The sequence below is a fragment of the Alternaria ethzedia genome (assembly GCF_023757985.1).
Source record: "Alternaria ethzedia strain BMP 0044 chromosome Unknown scaffold_3, whole genome shotgun sequence".
Taxonomy (NCBI): domain Eukaryota; kingdom Fungi; phylum Ascomycota; class Dothideomycetes; order Pleosporales; family Pleosporaceae; genus Alternaria; species Alternaria ethzedia.
Window position 1 is genome coordinate 597608 of NW_026056196.1, and position 21451 is coordinate 619058.

Genomic DNA, 21451 nt, shown 5'->3' on the forward strand with positions numbered 1-21451 from the left:
CACAGATTTGGAAAAGATGGCGCCAGTAAACACACCCGTACCACAGGGAATTCCCTCGCCGCCACCTGTCCGAATTGCCGTCGACACGAACAACTCGCTGTGGGATCGGTTGAGCAATTGGGCTTCAGAGAACAAGGGTGTCGTGTACACGATTGCGGGTATAACACTGGTTGTCGGTGCTGGTGGGGCTGTCTACTACTTCTCCAATGATTCAAGAGACAGCGCGGCAGACACAGCGGCGACCAAGCGCAAGAGGCAACGCGAGCGCAAGCGCGCAAAGGAGAGGGCCGAGAAGGACTCGGCGCCAGAGAAGTCTGCAGAGTCTGGTAGGTCGATGCAGCCCTCTGCCAAGGACGTGCACTGATGAGAAAATAGAGAAGAAGGCATCTGTAGCGGAAACAACCGAAGACAAGCTCCCAGAGGTTGACGAGAACAGCGTGGGCTCACTCTCGGACGAGGTGCGATACATGTCCTGTAAAACCACCCTCAAGGGCGATGACTGACGACCCGTAGGACCGCAAAGACTATGCCGCAAAACTCAAGGCAGCAGGCAACAAGGCCTACGGGTCCAAGGACTACAACCGCGCCATCGACCTCTACGGCAAGGCCATCCTCTGCAAGCAAGACCCCGTCTTCTACTCGAACCGCGCCGCCTGCTACAATGCCATGTCTGAGTGGGACAAGGTCATTGAGGACACGACCGCCGCCATCAACCTCGACAACGAATACGTAAAGGCGCTGAACCGACGAGCGAACGCATACGAGCAGGTCGAGCGCAACAGCGAGGCCCTCCTCGACTACACTGCGAGCTGCATTATCGACGGCTTCCGCAACGAGAGCAGCGCACAGAGCGTCGAGCGTCTGCTTAAGAAGGTCGCCGATGCCAAGGGCAAGGCCATTCTCGCCTCCAAGGAGAAGAAGCTGCCCAGCCCAACTTTCGTCACAAACTACCTCCAGAGCTTCCGACCGAAGCCAACACCAGAGGGCCTCGAGGACGACGCCGAGCTTGATGAGGAGAGCGGAAAGGGCCAGTTGCGCAAGGGTCTGAAGGCCATGGCCACCAAGACCGGCGATGGATACACGGAAGCTGCGGCAGCTTTCGACCGCGCAGTCGAGCTCGGAGACCTTGGTGAGCACGAGGCTTTCGCGTATAACATGCGCGGAACCTTTAGCTACCTCAAAGGCGACAACGAAGACGCGCTCAAGGACATGGACAAGAGCATCGAGCTCCAGCCCACACTAACACAGAGCTTCATCAAGCGTGCGAGCATGCACCTCGAGCTCGCCAACCCGGAAGCTGCCGAAGCCGACTTCGCCGCCGCCCTCGAACAGAACTCCAGCGACCCCGACATTTTCTACCACCGCGCACAACTACACTTCATCAAGTCCGAGTTCGGCGAGGCCGCAAAGGACTACCAGAAGTCCATCGACCTCGACAAGGACTTCATCTTCTCGCACATCCAACTCGGTGTCACACAATACAAGATGGGCAGCATCGCCTCGTCAATGGCCACATTCCGCCGCTGCATGAAGAACTTCTCCCAGGTCCCCGACGTATACAACTACTACGGAGAACTACTGCTCGACCAGCAAAAGTACCAGGAAGCCATCGAGAAGTTCGATACCGCTGTCGAGATGGAGAAGACCAGCAAGCCCCTCGGCATGAACGTCCTGCCCCTCATCAACAAGGCGCTCGCGCTCTTCCAATGGAAGAACGACTTCGACGACGCCGAGAAGCTGTGCGAGAAGGCGCTCATCATCGACCCCGAATGCGACATCGCTGTCGCAACCATGGCACAGCTGCTGCTGCAACAAGGGAAGGTCACAGAGGCGCTCAAGTACTTTGAGCGTGCGGCCGAGCTGTCGAGGACAGAAGGCGAAATCGTCAACGCTCTCAGCTACGCCGAGGCAACCAGGACACAACTTGAGGTAAGCCACAGGATCCACACTTCACACCGAAGCAAATGCTAACTCTCGCTATTAGGTGCAAGAAAAGTACCCCAAGCTCGCTTCGAGACTAGGTGCCATGGGCGCGGCTGGCGGTGGCTTCGGCGGCATGCGATAAACACCCTACTTCCTTCCTTCCTTCGATCAAACCATGATACACACCTTTTCTCCATCCCCCTCTTCTACGCTCTTCTCACCCCTTTGTTCCAAAATGATGTATTTAGTATTGGGCACTCCGAGTGTGCGGAACTGCAGAAGTTTGGAAAGCTCCTCCATGAAATGAGTTGGCCGAAGGAGAAATGGAATATGCGTCAAAGAGAGTAACAACAATGGGCGTTTATTTTGATGCGATAGCTCTCCTGCTCCTGGTGGTTGTGTAGTTGTAAATGTATGAATGGTAGTTGATGTACGATGATTACTGTTACTGCACTCGAGACAAACGTGCTGTTCACTAGAGAAACGACATAGTTGATCTAACAAGATATATTGAGTGTACTTATACTACACTGGTATCAAAGCCTCATCCGTACATTTGCCCTCTATAAGCGGTCTATACGTTCACGGAACCTGTGCTATGCATATCCCGTCGTTCCAACAACGCCACCTCTATCCGTGTCATGACATGCTTGGTGACTTACTCCCCGCTCAACTGCAGAATAAGGGTGCTAGCGACGTCCAAGAAAGGAAAGGGACTAGTGACAATCTTCTCTCCCTCCTGTCGTCCCGCACCGACAAGCTCCGTCCGCTCTCGTAGGATATCCGTTCCTCCCTCGCGAAGCTTATTCGCCAGGTCCTCGGGTAGCGGTTCACCCTCACCCAGTCTGCGCCAAATGCCTTGTTCGTCGTCCCATCCGTCTTGGTGTGGGTTCTGGTGACTTGAGGAGAGTGCGAATGTGTCGAGGGAGGGGGTCGCTTTGATTTCGCGGACGAGGTTGGACACGAGACGTTCGTAGCCGGCGCATTTGAAGTCTACGACGAAGAAATCGCGGTCGATACTGTACAGTTGAATGGACATGTAGATCCAGACTGCTTCGTCGGGGTAGGGGTGTTCTTCGCTGATGGAGTTTGCACGCTCAGATGGAGTCAGGCCTTCTATGCCGTGACTGATACTTGATGCACTTGCGTTGGTGGAACTGCGCCTGCGAAGCCCCGAGGGGTCGTTGGCGAGATCGACACGCGACGAGTGCGTGGAAGACGGATGTGCGACACCGGGTGGGAACATGCCTTCTTTGCGGAAGCGGGCGTTGATGACCCATGGATCTTCTGGCACGTGGTAGCCCCAGTCGTTGGTGTGGTTGTAGTGCCTCTTCTGTCGACCTCTCGTCTCCTGCTCATTCGTGTCCTTGTTACGTACGGTAAGCGGCTCACGATGTGGTGAATTTACCCTAGCTCCCTGGTCTTCGTGCGATGAATGCGATGATATCGAATCTTGCGAATGGCTTCGCGATTTCGGCGGTGAGCGGTCATCAGGGTTCTGAGAAGTACTACGGCTGCGGGATCCGCTCCTGCCACCTGCTCGGCGTATTTTAGGTACTTCCCAATCGGCGCCCATGGCTTTCAGAGCCTTGAAAATAGCAAGCATAGCCTCTGCAGGCTGGTTCCTCGACCTTATACCGAACTGCCACTTGGTCGCTCGAGGCTTCTTGGCTGGCAGACTCGTCATAGGCTCGGGCTTGTTTCTGCCTGCTTCTGGCATCGTGCGGAAGTTTGGCTTCAGCCTTCTCGCTGAGATCTGCCTTTGTTCTTCAGTCTGTTCTGGAGTTGGTGGGAGACCATCATTGTCTTGGACCCTGCTGAGTGGTCTCGGGTGACCTTTCATGTAGGCTTTGTGGTATTCTGTGAGACTGCTTGGCAAGATAGCGACTGTGCTCACAGGACTTCTTATATTTGCGAGTTGGCTGCTGGCGTTCGATCCTTGACGTGCCCGTTCGTGTTCCGAGTTCGATGGCGGTATGAATTGGGGTCGAGAAGCAGCGTTCAAGGACTGAGGCCGGAATCGGTCCATATGACTGTCGTGCGTAGGAGGCGACATTTGATCCCATTCAGGACCCGTCAACAAGGCTAGAACCGATTGTTAGCCGCGTACAAGTTAACAGAGAGGGTGGCTTACGATTCTTCCGCATCATCTCGTTCTCGCGAACGATCAAGTAGGCATCCTTTATCGCACTAGGCTCATCGCGTGCCAATGCATCTTGCACGTCATGCTTTGCGTAACCCATAGTCTTGCCGAGCTTCGACACGACATTCTCGTGCAGCGCCTGTACACGAGGAGCATCGGCCGACGGCGCGAGTGCCTTAGGATCGATCGCCTTATTCGGATCCGCCCCACTGTCGAAGAAATCCTGGGCAGGTGGTTCGAGATACGGAGGCAGGTCTTTGGTGAACCAGGGATCTTGCCGTAGTTCGGGGATCGTGATGCGGTGTACGGGGTTGACCATCAACATCTTCCTGATCAAAGACGTAGCGCCCGGGGATAGATAGCTTGGGGTGCTGTACTGCCCAGCAGCGATCTTTTTGAACAGCGTCGGAATATACTCGTCGTCGAAGGGTAGTCGGCCCACTAGGAGAACGTAGAGGATGACACCACAACTCCAGACGTCGACTTCTGGACCCGCATACAACTTTCCGGATATAACTTCGGGCGCGGCGTAGTTTGGACTTCCGCAGCTCGTCTTGAGAAAGTTGCCGTCTGTCATGATGTTGCTCAGTCCGAAGTCGGCGATCTTGACGTTGCTGTCGTCATCGAGTAGGAGGTTCTCTGGCTTCAGATCTCGGTGGACGATCTTGTGTCTGTGGCAGTATTCGACGGCGCATACGATCTGCTGGAAGAACTTGCGGGCCTGGGCTTCCTGCAGCTTCCCGTGGTTGACGATGTAGTCGAACAGCTCACCACCGGCGTACTCGAGGACCATAATAATTTCCGTCGGCGTGGTTATGACGGTGTAGCTATGGACAATCAGTACATGAAGTTCACAAACATGCAAATAACCCACAGCTTGATGATATGAGGATGCCGTAACAGCTGCAAGTACTGGATCTCGCGCTCTATCCTGCCTGCCATGTCTCGAGTGACCAGGCGCTTGCGGTTTATGATCTTGAGCGCCACCTTCTGGCCGCTGACCTGGTGGGTGGCCAGTTTGACCTTACCGAACGAGCCCTCACCGAGTGTCCTGACTATGGTATACTGTCCGAGGCGCTGGTTCGCCTTGGAGTCCTTGCTCTTGCTCTCCTGCACGGCTGTACCGAGCGCAGTGGGCGGCGCGACGGCCTGGTCATTGGCCCTGGTGGTGCTTGCTGCGCCCGCTCCTCGCCGCTGGGCGGGCATGGAGATGGAGAGCTCCTCGAGGTCCTCGTTATCGATTGCGGCCGACATGGTGGGCGTGGTATGAATGCGACGGCGGTGGGAGAGTGGGGCGTGTCGTGCGTCGGAGCGCTGGCTGAAGCCTTAGCCGGGGTGTTCGGTGGTGGTCGTCGGCGGGGACTGTACATGTAGTGTGAGCAGGTGTGCCGATGCAGGGCTGAGCCAAACGGGCGGGAGGCATCAGAAGCATGTGAAGACGGGCGCGCCTGTTGGGAGAGCTCATTTCCGCCCGTGCAACGGGTGACTGGGGAGACAAGGGAGGAGCTACTTACGTCACTGCTGTCTGCTGCTTTACAGCGGGGCGCGCAAGCCGTGGTTCTGGGGCTCGGTGCTGGGAGTCGACGGCGCTTGGCTCACTGCCCCGCTACGACGCGGCGAGGGCCACCATCAAACAGGCGTGAGGCGAGGGAGGAGTTTGGTACACGATGGGCGTGCGGGCGGCGGCGGCGGCGTGCGACGGAGCGGTGGGAGGGTGCAGGCCGGTGACACGGGTTATCGATTGCGAGATGGCCGGCTGCAGTGGAGCGATGCTGTATGTAGCGGGGTGCGGCCTGGTGAGACACCGAGTGCGTCTGCGGTCGAGGGCGGAGGGTGGGAGGATTTGTACGCGGGCCAGGGCTCCGCTAGGTGAAGAAAAAGATGGAGTTATGGGGAAGCGGACTAGGCGCAAAAAGTGACGGAGCTTGGGGTATCGTGAAGCCCCTCTTGGCTCTGCCTGCGGTTGACCAGCCCGCCGCGCCTATCGCACCCCGTCACGGCTGCAAGGGCAACCGCAATGACACGAGCAAACGGATCACCGGAATCGGACCAAGATGTTATCTACTGTAGTGCTTCTATCGCGTGTGTTACAGCAGTCAGCCCGCACATGTTGACTTGCATGAAGCACAGCTCGCTCCCGCCTCCACGCGAGCCCTCCACGTCCTCGTGGCCGCTGCCCCATGGGCAATTCCCAAAAGTCCATCCCCAGCTAACCTTCTCCATACATGCCACATTACCAATCACGGCTGCAGGACTCTACTCCACCCGTTCATCATCTCATCGGAAGCAGAACATTCGTCCGAGTCCCCTCTGTTGGACCTCGCGCCGGGCAGCACCGTCGACGTATGCAGCCTCGCCCTCGCTAGTCGAGCTTGCACTACTGATCTGTTTGCCCTTGCCGTTTCCAAACACCCTCAACAAGACGACCATGCTCCCTGCGCTGAGTATACTGGCGCACAGGATGGCAATCATGACAAAGTTGCTGTTGCGATACTTGTGCGGGCCGTCTTTGGCATCTTCAGGCCACCCAGAATATAGTGCGTAGGTTGTGAGGATACTCCCCAGATTACCAAGTCCAGAGACGAGTGCGGCGGCTGCCGCTACGCCCACTTCTCCGTGGCGGGGCTGGAAGATCTCGTTGGACCAGGCCATGCAAATCGGCACTGTCGGCCCAAGTCCGAAGCCAATCAGTAGGACGCCACCGTAACGCGACCAGTCTTTGGCGAAGGTAGCAATCGAAAGACCAGCGATCTGTATCACAACAGCAGCACTAAAGAAGGCAGGTCGATGGTGGTGGAAACGGTCCGAGAAGGGCGTCACGATTAGAATAGCGATCAGATCCATCTGTTGTAGTCAGCCTCAATTACCCCAGATGACTTCGGGCACTTACAATCCAGATGGGTGCTGAGAGCAAACTTAGCTGGATACCTGTGAGGCTCGGGTTGATGCCGCGGATGATGACAGTCGCGTATGCCTGTGTTCCGTTCCCAACACCCACTACACCAAAGTACATGACAACGAGAGGGTATATCCTCCAGTCGATGACGACGTGCCAGAGATCTTTCATCGTCCACAGCTTGCGACTGTATACGCGGGTGAGATCCTCGTAGTGAATGCGGGCGTCTTCACCTTCCAGGGCTGGTCTGCCTTCTGGCAGCCACTTCATCCATCCAGTTCGCTGGCGTACTTCGCCTGGGGGTAGTGGCCTGTCAGGAAGCCACCACAGTAGCGATATGCCGACAATGAAGCCGACGATACCGTACAGAAGGAACATCCACTGAAAACCAACTAGTCCACCTACTCCATCCATCTTCTGGAAGCCAGCCGAGACCAAACCCACAACCGCCGCGGACATTTGAGATGCTGTGAAGTAGCGCCCGATACGCTTGCCGGTACGAGACGGAGGATAGAAAAGAGTCAGGTAGTATGACATACCCGGCCACATGCCTGCAATAACGATACCAAGGAGTAGTCGAAGGAGGCTGGGCTGCTGTCAGTCTCGTTCAAAATCATGTGTCTTCACGACTTACTAAAGATTCCAGGCAGCGTTCATAGCCGTCAGGCACATGCCAATGATACCAACGCAGGTCACGATGCGACTCATCCATGCATGCGGGCTAACCCTTGACATGACGAGATTGGAGGGAAGATCGAAGATGACATAGCAGACGTAGAACAGCGCCAGACCAGTAGAGACCTGTTTGGGTGTGATGTTGAGTACCGATCCCAGATCGTGACCTTCAGCCAGGTTCATAGTCTGAGCAAGTCCGATATTGGAGCGAATCGCCGAGCATATAAAGTAAAGAATCCAGAATGCTGGAAGTATCCGGCGATCGAGCTTGCTGGGCGACTGTCAGCATAATTCGTGATGAGAAATGTGTGACTTACGAATAGACTCTTTCGATTCTATCGATATCGATCATCTCAGGACCGACTTCGGCATCCCGATGCAGCCCTGTCTGCTTCGCATCGCTAGTTTCTCCGACCCTCTTCTCGATAGGAGCTATCTCCCCAGCATCTGAAGCCATGTTGTACGACTGACGCAGCACGAGAAGAAATGATGAGCCGAAGGCGAAGAGATAGTCCACGGTAAAACACCTTCCTACTTACTTAAGCCGATACACCGTTCGGCTCCCGCTCGAACTGCGTCCGTACTCCCATTCGCCCATTCAAACATTTTGCATGGCTAGTGGGGTAACGCTAGTAATGGTTTGGGGAATGATCATGGCCGGCGGTCGAGACTTGGGTACATGACAACCAGCAATACTCACCCAGGGTCCACACGGGCTTACTGTACTGCACGATCTAGGACTCATAGCAAATTTGTTTGAGCTATCCCGGATATGCCCAGGTGCGGTACTGAACGTGCCTGTGGCTGAAGTAACTTTTCAGCGAAACGAACTAAGACGGAAGGGTCGATGGGCGGCTCGATCTGCCGCTAAAGCGGGACTTCCGAAACCTCGTCATTGTTAGTAATCTACCATCTGAATATATCAGACCCATTCCCAGCAACCAGAGTAAACATACCCTCAAATCTTACAATTGCATATCCTCATGTGTCCCGTACTATATCAGATGCTCGCGAACACATTCGTGCGCTCATCGCGCCGGATACGTCCGTCTGCGCAAACGCTTCGTCTTCGAGGCGCGCGACAGGCGTCGACATTAGCAGAGAACCCACACATCGTATGTACTTCGCGCTGTCAGAAAGGCAACTACTTACCCAATTCAGTACGTACATAAAGATCCGTTCGATCCGAGCAAAAGATTGCTATCACTGCTGCCCACCGAACCTCCCACACCACAACTTGCCATAGGCTCCTGCACCGCGCTCCCTCCAACGCCGCAGAACTTCACCGAGAACCCGCAATTCCTCCCTATCCTCTCCTCCGTGTTCGCGACACATGCTGTCGAAGATCCTTACGTACAATCCCAAGCCGCCGTCTACGCGTCGCCGGGCGGCTTCCACCTCTCACAACCGAATGATGGCGCAGGCGGCGCGAACCACCAAGGCGGAGCGGGAGGTGCAGGCCACGGAGGATGGATACATATCAGTGACTTGAGGAACCCACCAGATTATGGTCGCATCGCGTGGCCGGAGGACATTTTCGGCAGTGTAGAGGTCGACTCCAATGGACAAGTCAGTGGAGGTGATGGAGGCTGGCAGAACAGCGGGACGTACCGGGTTGTGACGAGGGAAGGAATGTGAGTATACCCCCCGAGGCGGAACATGCGAGCACGTTGCTAACACACAGACAGTCTCGGATTGACCGACTTCATGCGCGGAAAGATGGTAGAGAAGCTACTAGATTTAGAAAGGCAGATCAAGCGGAACTCGTAACGTAACGAACGACACGACGAAGGAATATACCCAGGAGGAAGTAGCGCGACTTATCAGAGTCGTTCGTAATCGAAATGTACATGCATAATCAGCCTATGGCCAGCCAGTCTATGGGGTATCTAAACACACACAACCACTTCACACCTACACCATTCTCCCGCCATCGCGTGAACTATCTCATCCTACATCCCAGTCCCTCAGCTTAGTTCGCCCCTCTCCAGCCTCTCCAAAAACTCTTTGCTGAATTTAACACACTGCTCATACGCAATCCTAAACCCATCATCACCCCCGTAATACGGATCATCAATCTCCTCGCCCTTCTCTCCTCTCCTCCCTTTCCTCATCTTCCCCCCAAACTCGCCAAACAGCATAACCCTCCCCAAACTCTCCTCATCCACATCTGCCTTCTTCAACTCCCTCTGCCTTAACGCCTCTAAGTCCGCTAGATTCTCATCATCCATGGCGAGTATGTAGTCGAACTTCTCCAAGTCGCTGCTGGGGGAGAATTTGCGTGCGGAGTGACGGTAGGAGGTTATGCCGTTTTTGCGGAGGGTCGCCATGGTGCGGGAGTCGGGGCTGGAGCCGAGATGGTAGGCGCCGGTGCCGCAGGAGTCGATTGTGGAGATGAGGGGGTGTGGGGGGTTGGTGGTGAGGGATTGGAAGACGCCTTCTGCCATTGTTGAACGGCCTGTGGGGTGTTAGAGGGTGGACGTGAGGATATGGGGGAGAGAAGGCGCACAGATGTTTCCTAGGCAGACGAATAGGACGGAGACGGGTTTGGGGGATTTAGAATCGCTCATCGTGGTGTTTTGGGATATGTCTCGGCCGGTTGCGTGCTTGGTGGATGGGAGGGTTTGTCTATGCTTGAGCCTGGTGGAGCTACGAGCGATCTGAGAGGATCTGGGGACGGCGGAGTATCATCGGGATTAGCCTCGTCAGGTAAAGTGATTTCTCACAGCAAGCCTGGCCATTTCCACTCGCAATAGACTAGATGACATTGCAAGCTGATACACTTAAAGTGTACCTACTGACAATGTCGCAAAAGTAAATCAACTGCACAGCGATGCAGCATTCCTCTACATGGTTGGTGTGCTCCGCCGCAACATGACGTGGGATCGACAGGAACATTGCTCGAGCACGTCGTACGCGATACAGACGATCATCCGTGCATTACAAATCTGGTATGTTTACGGATTGAGGGGTCAGATTGCTTTTGCTACATACGCGTAGGCTCGAGCGGTGTGATGTAACCCTCGACAAGGACACCCACTCTTGCACTACGGCAACAAACATTTGCGATGAGCAGATGACTTGTCACTTCGGCTGTGTGGGGTCGCCGAAGTCGTTGAAGCTGCTAGAGCCGCATCTGCATGTGCCTCATGACTTGCTGGGATACCAGGTGCAAACTGACAGAACTGAGAAGATGACGGCGACAGGAAGCAACCGCCATGTCATCTTGTCAACATGTACTCGCAGCTAACTATCGATAGCGATAATCTCCGGCACTTTCACACCCGTTGATAACCTAAAGCTTTGACGGAAATAGATTCGGGCTTCGTAATAGCAGGGCTGTGAAGTGTGGCGCTCCCCGCGATTGCGCAGCGAGTGCTTGCTTGGCAGCTGCTCAGGTGGACGTGAATGTGCGAACCCTCGAGGAGCGAGCCTTTCATTGCTGAACTCAATCCCAGCATCTTCATCTCTATTGACTTTGAGGCCCCAGTCGCGCATTGTGAAGAAGCCGGTTACTTGCGCTTTCTTACATCATTCCCTACCCGCCGTTGCTCCACGCAACCGACTCGGCGCGTTTCCGACCCACCAAACTGCACCAGACGTATCTGAAACACGGGCATATACCAGTCGCTATTCCCTCGACGCCTATACGATAGCACACCACAACCGTCGCATCTTTTAGCCTTTTCGCTGGGCAACCCCTTGTATTTGTGTTTTGGCTTGTTCAGCCGTCCGCCGCATTGCCGCAGAAAGATTGAAGGCGCAGCACCAACCAGAAACACACCACCATGTCATACAACCGATTAGGTGAGTAGCCTCCTAGCGGATTCGCGGTCGCATGGTTGCGGCCAGTCGATCTTGACACTTTCCACGAACCGCCAAACAGGCCTTCTGCCATCCACGAGGTGCCTCAGCTGTCAGCCAGACTAACGGTATTGCAAGGCGCACCAGGTGGTAGCGACGACCCGTACGAGATGGACCCACGAAGAAACAACGGGCGGACTCCTTCGCCAGGCCAGCCTCTCCGTGGCTATCAACTAGAAGACCGCTATGCTTCACCACAGCCTTCGGGCATCCTCGAGATCCCTATGGGACCCAACCCAGCAGCAGCTTCCGGCGACCGCTTGCCATTACAACCAAGTGTATGTATCGCACCACGAGAACCAATATGGGTCAAGCAGCGAGATCAGCAGGCTAACACCCGAACAGTACTCAGTAGAAAACATTCCCTACGCAGCAGGCAACTATCACGACGATTACGACCCACGACCGCAACGACACGACTCGGACTACTCCCTCGATCCCCAAGCGCATCACGATGCCTACTACAACCAGCCTTACGACCCAACTCCACACCACGACGAGAGCCCAGGCGCGGGCTACGGAACACAGCCAACACACTACTGGCAAGATGAGGATATGAACAGACCCATGATACACGGCGCCAATTCATATGGCCCAGATCCTCATGATCCAGAGGACATGGACCCAGAGAACCCGTTTCATGATGAACCTGCGCCTACACCAAGCCCCGCCCCAATAAAGCGATGGAAGACCGTCAAGGAGGTCCAATTGTTCAAGGGCAACTTGGTGCTCGATTGCCCGATTCCACCGCGGTTACTGAACCAGGTTCCGCATGCACAGCCCCCAGAGCGTGACGAATTCACCCATATGCGCTACTCGGCCGCCACATGCGACCCTGCAGACTTCGACGCGGAGCGCTTCACTTTGCGCCAGAAGCTTTTCGCAAAGCCAAGGCATACCGAGCTGTTCATCGTTATTACCATGTACAACGAGGAAGACGAACTGTTTGCGCGGACAATGATTGGTGTCATCAAGAACATTGAGTACATGAACTCGCGAACCAACAGCAAGACGTGGGGCAAGGACGCGTGGAAGAAGATCGTAGTCTGCGTCGTCAGCGATGGTCGTGCCAAGATCAACCCGCGGACCCGCGCCGTGCTAGCAGCGCTCGGTGTCTACCAGGACGGCATTGCCAAGCAGCAAGTCAACGGCAAGGATGTGACTGCCCATATCTACGAGTACACCACGCAGATGACGCTCGACATCAAGAAGGGTGTCGTTGGTGTCAAGAAGGGCAACACTCCAGTGCAGATGCTCTTCTGTCTCAAGGAGAAGAACCAGAAGAAGATCAACTCGCATCGATGGTTCTTCCAGGCCTTCGGAGCTGTGCTAGATCCTAATGTCTGTGTGCTTATCGATGCTGGTACAAAGCCTGGCAAAGATTCTGTCTACCAGCTATGGAAGGCATTCGATCTTGAGCCCATGTGTGCAGGTGCTTGTGGTGAAATCAAAGCTATGCTTGTCCACGGAAAGAAGCTTTTGAACCCATTGGTAGCGACGCAAAACTTTGAGTACAAGATGAGCAACATTCTGGACAAGCCTCTTGAATCAGCGTTTGGTTTCATTTCTGTGCTTCCCGGTGCTTTCTCGGCCTACCGTTACGTTGCGCTTCAGAACGACAAGACAGGACAAGGACCACTGGAGAAGTACTTTGCTGGTGAGAAGATGCACGGCGCCAACGCTGGTATCTTCACAGCCAACATGTACCTGGCTGAGGACCGTATCCTGTGTTTCGAGTTGGTCTCCAAGAGGAACTGCCATTGGATCCTGCAGTACGTCAAGTCTGCTACCGGAGAGACGGATGTACCGACCACCATGGCCGAGTTCATCAGTCAACGTCGTCGTTGGTTGAACGGATCCTTCTTCGCTGCTGTCTACGCCCTGGCCCACTCTTTCGACATCTTCCGCAGCGATCACTCTTTCTTGCGCAAAACCATGTTCCTCGTTGAGTTTGTCTACCAAACTATCAGCATGATCTTCGCCTGGTTCGCTCTCGGTAACTTCTTCCTGGTCTTCCGCATTCTCACTGCCTCTTTACAAAACGAACTCGGTACCGCGGGTAAAGTTCTCTTTATCGTCTTCGAGTGGCTCTACATTGCTGTTCTGATAACATGTTTCATATTATCACTCGGTAATCGGCCTCAAGGTTCCAATAAGTGGTACATGTCCATGGTCTACTTTTGGTGCATCATCATGGCATACCTCATGTTCGCGTCCATCTTCATCACCGTTCGCTCCGTACAAGGACAGATCGAAACCAACGGTGGCTTCAACGCGGCAGATCTTTTCAAGGATAAGATCTTTGCTACATTGATCATATCACTGCTGTCGACGTACGTCATGTGGCTAGTGGTCTCCATCATCTTCTTGGACCCATGGCACATGTTCACCTCTTTCTTCCAGTACCTGCTTATGACACCCACCTACATCAACATTCTCAACGTCTACGCCTTCTGCAATACTCACGACATCACCTGGGGTACCAAAGGAGACGACAAGCCGGAGAAGCTTCCTTCAGTCACCACCAAGGCTGATGGTAAAGCGGATATTCAGGCACCAACTGACGATGCCGATCTCAACACCCAATACGAGACTGAGCTCCGCGTCTTCAGCGCAAAGTGGAAGGAAGAGAAGAAGGTGCCGTCAGCCAGCGAGAAGCAAGAAGACTACTACAAGGGTTTCCGATCCGGTGTCGTGCTCTTCTGGATGTTCTGCAACTTGGGTCTATCGGCCTTGGTTCTGCAGTCGGGTGGCCTGGAGCTCACCGTCAGTAGTCCCGACGAGGCTCAGAAGAAGCAGAACGACGCTGCCACCATCTATTTGGCGGTAGTACTATACAGTGTTGCCGGTTTGGCTGCTTTCAGATTCATTGGAGCTATGTGGTTCTTGGTCGTGCGAATGGTAAGTGACACCTTTGAGACATTCAGTTGCCGTTATCCAACATATACTAACAACATCTTAGTTCCGCGGTGTATGATCGCTCATTGTTCTAAGTTTGACGTCATTGTTTGGAGTTCAGGTACTGGGTTGGGTTGAGCATGTTGCCGTGAAGGCATTCGGCCTCTTCGTTGTGAGATTCATGACATGATACCAGCTTCTGGGAAAGCACGCGACCTTGGCGTGTAGGATGAGTGTTTACGTATTTCATGAGCCAAATGCCTGTTCAATGTCTTTGCCTTATCATGCATACTCGTAGCGTTCACGATCTCGTCGTTGCTCCTACTCTTTTCGGTAGGTGATTCTCTCACTGTCGTCCCAAAGCGGCCTTCGTCACGTTACCTTCTCTTCATACCCAAGTACCCACTTCACCTTCTCTTACTGCATTGGTATGTAGTGAGACTTCCTGTGTGCGGTACACCTATCTTTCCTCTTGCTGACACTCATTTTCCCTTTCTGCTTCACCTTCACCTGTGTCGTCATCGCTGAGTTTCAGCACGGGCCTGCCGCCTATATCAACAGAGCAGTTGCGCCCACAACAACAATTTTTCAACCCCGACACTCCATCTCCCCTCTTTCAAGTTCCCTCTATCTCCGCTCACACTCGCATTCATCTGCTCAATTCGACGTCAACCTTTGCTTCGCCGACAACCGCAGCTATGAGCTGGGACGACACTGGTGCGACTGCAGGTTTGTGACACCGCGACTTCCCCCAGCCTGTACTAACATGACAACAGGCGGTGACTCTTCATGGGACCCTGCTCCTGGTGGTGATTCTGGCGCCGACGCTGGTGCTGGAGATTCTTGGGGTGCTGGTGACGCTGGCGGTGGTGGAGGTGATGCTGGCGATGACGGCTGCCGAATGTAAGCAAAACACGATCCGACCATACAGCCTGGCTACTGTGACGATACTGACATGTTCTGTAGCTGCAAGCAGACCGGTCACTTCGCTCGCGACTGCCCTGATAAGCCTGAGGGCGGCGGAGGCGGCCTCACTGGCGAGTGCTTCAACTGCGGCCAAGTCGGTCACAACAAGGCGGATTGTACCAACGAGCGCGTTGAGCGCCCTTTCGAGGGCACCTGCAAGCTTTGCGATCAACAAGGTCATCGTGCTGTCGACTGCAAGTCCCGTCGCATTGTCAACTGGTCTGGCGTCCCCGAGATGGATGATGAGGCTGCCTGGATCGCCCTCATCGACGCGGCCAAAGCCAAGGACCTCGATGTCTTCCGTGTCTGCTTGAAGGCATACGCTCGCGCTACCATGGATGCCTTCAGTCTTCCGGGCGTCGAGGAAGCTCTCCGCGAAGATGGACTTGCAGTCTTCCTCATCGCCAAGGAGCAGGAAATCGCCCCCAACATGACCATCATCGACCTCATTGGTAACCCTGATTGCAAGTTCGTCCTCTCTATCCAGTTCTCTGCCAAGCCCCGTCGCGCCAAGATGGCTACAGGCTGGCCCAAAGATCCCGCCGAGAACATGGAGCGTCTTGCATCATGTGGCTACGTCCAGGATTGTGGTGTCCCGATGTGCGGCAACTGTGGTGAGCTTGGTCACGTACGCAAGCACTGCAAGCAAGAGCAAGCTGAGCGCGAGAACACTGCTCCCGAGATCCAGTGTGTCTACTGCAAGGAGAACGGCCATCGCGCACGCGACTGTCCCAAGGAGCGCATCAACCCCTACGCCTGCAAGAACTGCAAGCAGGAGGGTCACAACTCCAAGGAGTGTCCTGAACCTCGTTCTGCTGAAGGTGTCGAGTGCCGCAAGTGCAACGAGACCGGTCACTTCTCCAAGGATGTAAGTACACTTGTCTAACAACCCGTATCTAGTCCTTACTAACGACCACAGTGTCCCAACGTTGCCGCCCGGGCCTGCCGAAACTGTGACTCCACCGAGCATATGGCCAAGGACTGTGATCAGCCCAAGAACCCTGACAAAGCCCTCTGCCGCAACTGCGAGAAGACCGGTCACTTCTCTCGCGACTGCCCCGAGCCCAAGGACTGGTCCAAGGTCAAGTGCAACAACTGCCAAGAGATGGGTCACACCATCAAGCGCTGCCCGCAGCCGGTTGCCGAGGACGGTGGTGATGGCGGTGGTGGCTGGGGCAACGATGCTTCTGGCGGCGACACTACTGCTGCCGCTGGTGGAGATGCTTCTTGGGGTGATGCTGGCGGCGCGACTGGTGGTGGTGGCTGGTAAACGGTCTCATCTATCTTGACACAGGCGACTATGGTATGAATGAACGGTGAAAAAATGCGTGTCAGCATGCTTCTGGTAGCGAATTGAGTACGTGGTGGCTTTGGCTGCCCAGATTTCTCTAGCTACAAAATGTGATCAACTTAAAGGTTCACACCCGGCCGTAGTGACCCATGCATTGTCGCGAGATTTGCTTGACTGTGTTCAGCCCCTTGCACCCACTTCGGATAGCGGTCGTTGTACCAATTCGATATACCATCGTCTTCACCGCTCGCAATGGCATCTGCAAGACTCAAGCCGTCGATGATTGAAGCGTTTGCCCCATTACCTCCCAAGATAGGCTCCGCATGTGCTGCATCACCCAACAGACACACGCCGCTCTTCGCGAGCAAGTCATGCAATTCAGGCAACGGCGTAGACGTTGTCCGCATCAGCCAATGCAATATCCTATCGCTGCGCATACTCTGCACATCGACCATCGCCGCGTAAGGATAACCAAAGATATTCTGAGCGCGGACTTCCTTGAAAAACTCCAAAGGTATCTTCTCAGCCGCATTCGTTGACCTAGCAGGATTGAACAGCGGATCCTTCTCCCCACGCGCCTTCCGCGAGTAGATCCAACTAACCCACACCTTCTTATCCTCCTTCTTATCCACATTAACAGTAAGCACCACATCCCCTTTGGTCGTCTGCCAAACATTCCTCCCCTGGTTTCCCTCCGCCCTACCCCCAAAGATACTGTTAAAGTCCTTCCGCATGATACACCTCTTCCCGTAGTACACAGCATAAGGCAAAACATCCACTCTTGACTTTTCCGGCAACAGCAGTTTGCGTAAACTGGAGTGTACACCATCAGCGCCTACAACGAGTTCCCCGCCCTCCCACGTCTCGCCATTGGCAAAGCGCAATCTCGGTCCCGTGGGCGTGCTTTTGACTGATTGGAGGGAATAGCCCAACCGGATATCCAGGTCTTGACTTAGCAGATCTTCGAATATCGCGCGATTGGCGCGGAAAGACGTGGAGGTGTCATATAAACCGCCGTGGCTGGGTATGTCTATGTTTTCGCCATGTTTTCCTACTCCGCCATCTTCGGCGTCGATGGCGACGCGGGCTTTGAATGCTGTGTCACTGAGATTCAGGATTTCCAATAAGGGTTTGTAGGCGGTGGAGTGCAGGGTGATGGCGTAGTTGAAGCCCCGGCGGTTTGGAGGCGCTTTGTCGAAGACTATGCTGGGGATGCCGCGATGGAGAAGGGTGCGGCTTAGGGTTAGGCCGGCTATGCCTGCGCCTATTATGGTGATGGGCTGTTTGGGCATGGTTTTGGGGGCATTTGGAGAGGTAATGGTAGGTTGTTTTATTTTATTGGACGTGTTAGTAGGATGGCGATAGCGGATGGGGATGGCATGTGGTGATCGGACCAATCAGCGGGTTGCGGAATGTGGGTACGCGCTTCTTTAGGGTGGGCGTAAAGAGCATTTGCACATGGAATACTAAGCGTCTTTTCGTCCATCACTTATTGCAGGAAAGAACTCTTGGGTGCAAACATTAAATACTATATTTGAGGCAGACTATGTACAACTGCGTCGCCGACTATAAGTAGATGTAGCAGAATGGCTCTCCATCCAGCGACCCTAGCAAATCTTCAATCGGCCTGGCTTCCATGTTCAGGAAGTTGGTGCTGATGATATCCTGCAGCGAAGTGTCACGGCTGGGTGGGTTGTTGAGGATAGTGATCGTGCCAGCAATTGTCTTCGCCTGGTTGAGATGCAAGGCCTGCCAGATCCAATACACACGGTCCAACATAGCGTGGTGCATGAAGAACGTGGGGTCGTTCGTGCTGCTGAAGAAGTCGGAGGCGTCACCGCCGACTTTGACGTGGCCAGTGGTATGCAGGCCCAGAAATCCGTTGCCGAAACGTCCCTGCAGCTCGTTCTGGAATGTGTATACGCTCTTGGAAGCTTGGCCGAGCGTCAGGTTGTAGAGGCTGGTCAGGGTAAAGTCTTCGGTAGCGGGGATAAAATCGCGTCGAGCGCATCTTGGGTTGTACTCGAACGGTGTGCTCACAGCAGGGTATCCGTTCATAGCTGGGAGGACTGGACCGAGATTGAGTTGCAGACTGTCAGTTGTTAGAGAGTATAATTGGAACGCCGACAATCCCAGACTTACTCCTTGAAGGGACCACTCTTGATGCATCCGCCTCCATTTCCTGAAGGCAAGGTAATGAGACCGCCGCCACTAACACTGCCGTTGTGCTTGAAGTAAGCACCGTCACCACCCATACTCGTGTCGGAGCCATCGAAAACAGGAGACTTGCTCAAGTCGTCCTGGTGTCTGAACCAGTTCCAGTACGGCTGGTAACCATCGTAGCCACACTCTTCACGAAGCGCCTTCTCGTAAGTATACACAAAGTATCTGTGCCAGGTCAAGAAGTTGCCGGTACCGTGAATAAACGATGTCTGATTGATATGCTGAGCAACGAAGTCGTCATATCGTGTTTTCGCGCCAGGTACAAGGCCTGCGGGTGTCTTCGATGGCGAGGAGAACAAGCACTTCACCGCTTTGATGTATGACTTTCGCTCTTTCTTGCTCATGTATTCCCTGCGATGAGTGTGAGTGTTAAATCTTCTCAAACAGCATCCAGGAAGTACTTACCAGTCCCTGCGAGCATACGCGTTGGAAAGGGAGCAGCTCCTCTTCTCAAGCGTACCGTTGGCCTCGGCCTGCTTCAATGCCTCCATGGCCTGGTTTTGCAGATCTGTAAGCAGATCATCGCGAGGTACCAATGCAGCAGACGAAGCTACGCTGGTCAAGGCCAGAACAATGGCGGAGAGCCCACAGAATCGCATCTTGTGTAGGAGTTTGAACGAGAGAAGTGAGATCTTGTGATGGGATAGAGTGCCATTGATTGCGCGCCGGCACTCTCATATATGCTGCTGCGATACCCATCTGCCCCATATCGAAAAATTGTACGTGCATGCAGCAAATACGGCTGCAAGGTTCGCTGATATGCATCCGAGGTGGTCTTGCAGTGGCGAAGGATGCCCGCGGTGTTCTACGGCATCGGAGTTACTGGATTAGGGCTCTCCTTCAGGCAACCCACGTGCTGTCCATATGGGCTCATGCGATGCTAGTGCGTTAGCCTCGCATAAGCCCGAGGAACAGGATGTAAGATTCGATTTCAACCGAGCGCGGAGTTCTACCGGTCGTGATTGCTGAATCGTAAAAGGCCAGAAGGATGGGCCGGCCGGGTCGAGGTCGCGCTTTCGACTACCACGCCGCAATCATGCAGGCAGGATCCCGCAGGAACGGCAGATTTTCAAGGGTTCGCCATGCAGGTTCCGAAGACCTCGGAGGCGGCTCTGTACAACTACAGCGACTGTACAACGTCTTGGCGTTTCTGAAGAAGAAAGAATTGATGCTGGTAATTATTCCAGCCTTTTCGAAGCGGTTTCAAGTGTGATTTGACTCGCTGTTCATCGCGGACGCCCTCGCGGTGTTCCGTGGGACGGCACGCGGTGGAGCTAGGGACGGCAGGGCTCACCGGCACTAGTACTAGTAGAGTTAATTCCAACAACCTTGGAATGGGCGAAGATGCCGAAGACGCGAGGGACGAAGAAGACTGACTCTCATTTTCAATGCTGACATCTTACAAATCTTGAAAGACTTGCTCTTACGAGAGTGATGTAGCAGCCCGCGCAACTGAGGTAACGAGTATCGGTTGACTCAAGATACCTACCTAGGTAGGCAACGCCGGCACCTGAACTTCGCGATTGTGGATGCTCAACTTCTTGCGGCATCGAAACCTCCGAGGAGGCCTGTCTCAGCAGCCGCTGTTCCACAGGACTGGGTGGTGGCTGAAGTTATATCCGACATTTTACAAGCATAGAAATCCCACGGAATGCCCTCGCCTGCGTAACAGGCTGTGTTGCTACGAGCGGCACAGTCGTTGGAGTTTGATGAGCCGTGCAAGCGATGGTAAGGAATATTGGTGTTGATAAAGTCGTCGCCCACGTTGATCATCCGATGATGTACCCAACAACGCCTCTCTTTTTTATGGTGGAAGACTTATGCCGCCTTTTCCCTTCTCTTGATTTGACTGCGCCGCTGCCCCTATCCCTTATCTTCTAATACGAGTATGGCTCCCGAGAGCGGATCATCTGGGCAACCAGTCATGGACCCGGAGTGGGCAGCTCAGAGCAATCTGACTCGGATTCTCGCCATCTCCGCTATCGTGCACATTGTCACCGCCATTGTTGTTGGCCTAAGGCTTTACGCGCGAGTGTTCGTATTGCGGAAACCCGCCATAGATGATCTGTTCATCGTAGGAGCATATGTACGTATTGCGCAGCTGTATAACGGAGCGCGACTGATGTAAGCAGTTTGGTGGACTGGCGGAATTGGTATCCTTCATCGTCGGGGGCTACCATGGCCTTGGGCGCCATCAACAGACCCTATCAGCAGACGACCTTGCAGGCATTGACCATGCTGTCTACGTTCAAACCCTCATTGCAGCTGTCGTTGGTTTCGCACTACTGAAAGTATCAATCGCGATCTTTCTGCTCCGACTTGGGGGGAACACCGCCTGGTTCAGGCGCACACTGTGGGCGACAGTGGCATTCATCACAGTGTACACCCTGTTCGCATTCTTCAGTTTCACATTCCGATGCTGGCCCATCTCTGGGGTATGGGACAAGACTATCAACGCCAAATGCTACTCATGGACTTTCTTTGTCGGTACTGCGTTGCTGAATACTTGCAAGTACCTACACTCTCGTCGCTGGTTGCACTGTACTAATACCACGAAGCGTGCAACATGTTT

The 21451-nt window shown here is 54.2% G+C and overlaps 8 protein-coding genes across 8 annotated transcripts; 4 read left to right on the forward strand and 4 right to left on the reverse strand.

Annotated features, from left to right (window-relative positions):
- Positions 1–16: 16 nt before the first annotated feature.
- Positions 17–2065, forward strand: TOM70 (TOM (translocase of outer membrane) complex component; the record flags this gene model as incomplete). The annotated part of the gene is made up of 4 exons (XM_049373335.1): positions 17–326; positions 376–458; positions 514–1929; positions 1985–2065. 4 exons carry the CDS (start codon positions 17–19, stop codon positions 2063–2065), a joined length of 1890 nt encoding a protein of 629 aa, XP_049236705.1.
- A 4278-nt stretch (positions 2066–6343) lies between these two features.
- J4E87_001695 (uncharacterized protein) lies at positions 6344–8094 on the reverse strand (the record flags this gene model as incomplete). Its single annotated transcript, XM_049373336.1, has 4 exons — positions 6344–6910; positions 6957–7548; positions 7597–7908; positions 7955–8094. The coding sequence occupies 4 exons, from the start codon at positions 8092–8094 to the stop codon at positions 6344–6346; spliced, it is 1611 nt and encodes a 536-aa protein (XP_049236706.1).
- Positions 8095–8620: 526 nt separating this feature from the next.
- Positions 8621–9407, forward strand: J4E87_001696 (uncharacterized protein; the record flags this gene model as incomplete). Its single annotated transcript, XM_049373337.1, has 3 exons — positions 8621–8752; positions 8799–9271; positions 9326–9407. The coding sequence occupies 3 exons, from the start codon at positions 8621–8623 to the stop codon at positions 9405–9407; spliced, it is 687 nt and encodes a 228-aa protein (XP_049236707.1).
- Positions 9408–9604: 197 nt separating this feature from the next.
- On the reverse strand, positions 9605–10207 carry J4E87_001697 (uncharacterized protein; the record flags this gene model as incomplete). The annotated part of the gene is made up of 2 exons (XM_049373338.1): positions 9605–10095; positions 10147–10207. 2 exons carry the CDS (start codon positions 10205–10207, stop codon positions 9605–9607), a joined length of 552 nt encoding a protein of 183 aa, XP_049236708.1.
- A 1218-nt stretch (positions 10208–11425) lies between these two features.
- Positions 11426–14478, forward strand: J4E87_001698 (chitin synthase I; the record flags this gene model as incomplete). Its single annotated transcript, XM_049373339.1, has 4 exons — positions 11426–11444; positions 11580–11779; positions 11847–14402; positions 14464–14478. 4 exons carry the CDS (start codon positions 11426–11428, stop codon positions 14476–14478), a joined length of 2790 nt encoding a protein of 929 aa, XP_049236709.1.
- Positions 14479–15097: 619 nt separating this feature from the next.
- On the forward strand, positions 15098–16635 carry J4E87_001699 (uncharacterized protein; the record flags this gene model as incomplete). Its single annotated transcript, XM_049373340.1, has 4 exons — positions 15098–15128; positions 15176–15302; positions 15366–16233; positions 16285–16635. 4 exons carry the CDS (start codon positions 15098–15100, stop codon positions 16633–16635), a joined length of 1377 nt encoding a protein of 458 aa, XP_049236710.1.
- A 140-nt stretch (positions 16636–16775) lies between these two features.
- On the reverse strand, positions 16776–17948 carry J4E87_001700 (uncharacterized protein; the record flags this gene model as incomplete). Its single annotated transcript, XM_049373341.1, has 1 exon — positions 16776–17948. The coding sequence occupies one exon, from the start codon at positions 17946–17948 to the stop codon at positions 16776–16778; it is 1173 nt and encodes a 390-aa protein (XP_049236711.1).
- A 274-nt stretch (positions 17949–18222) lies between these two features.
- Positions 18223–19478, reverse strand: J4E87_001701 (uncharacterized protein; the record flags this gene model as incomplete). Its single annotated transcript, XM_049373342.1, has 3 exons — positions 18223–18748; positions 18799–19230; positions 19285–19478. 3 exons carry the CDS (start codon positions 19476–19478, stop codon positions 18223–18225), a joined length of 1152 nt encoding a protein of 383 aa, XP_049236712.1.
- Positions 19479–21451: the final 1973 nt, after the last annotated feature.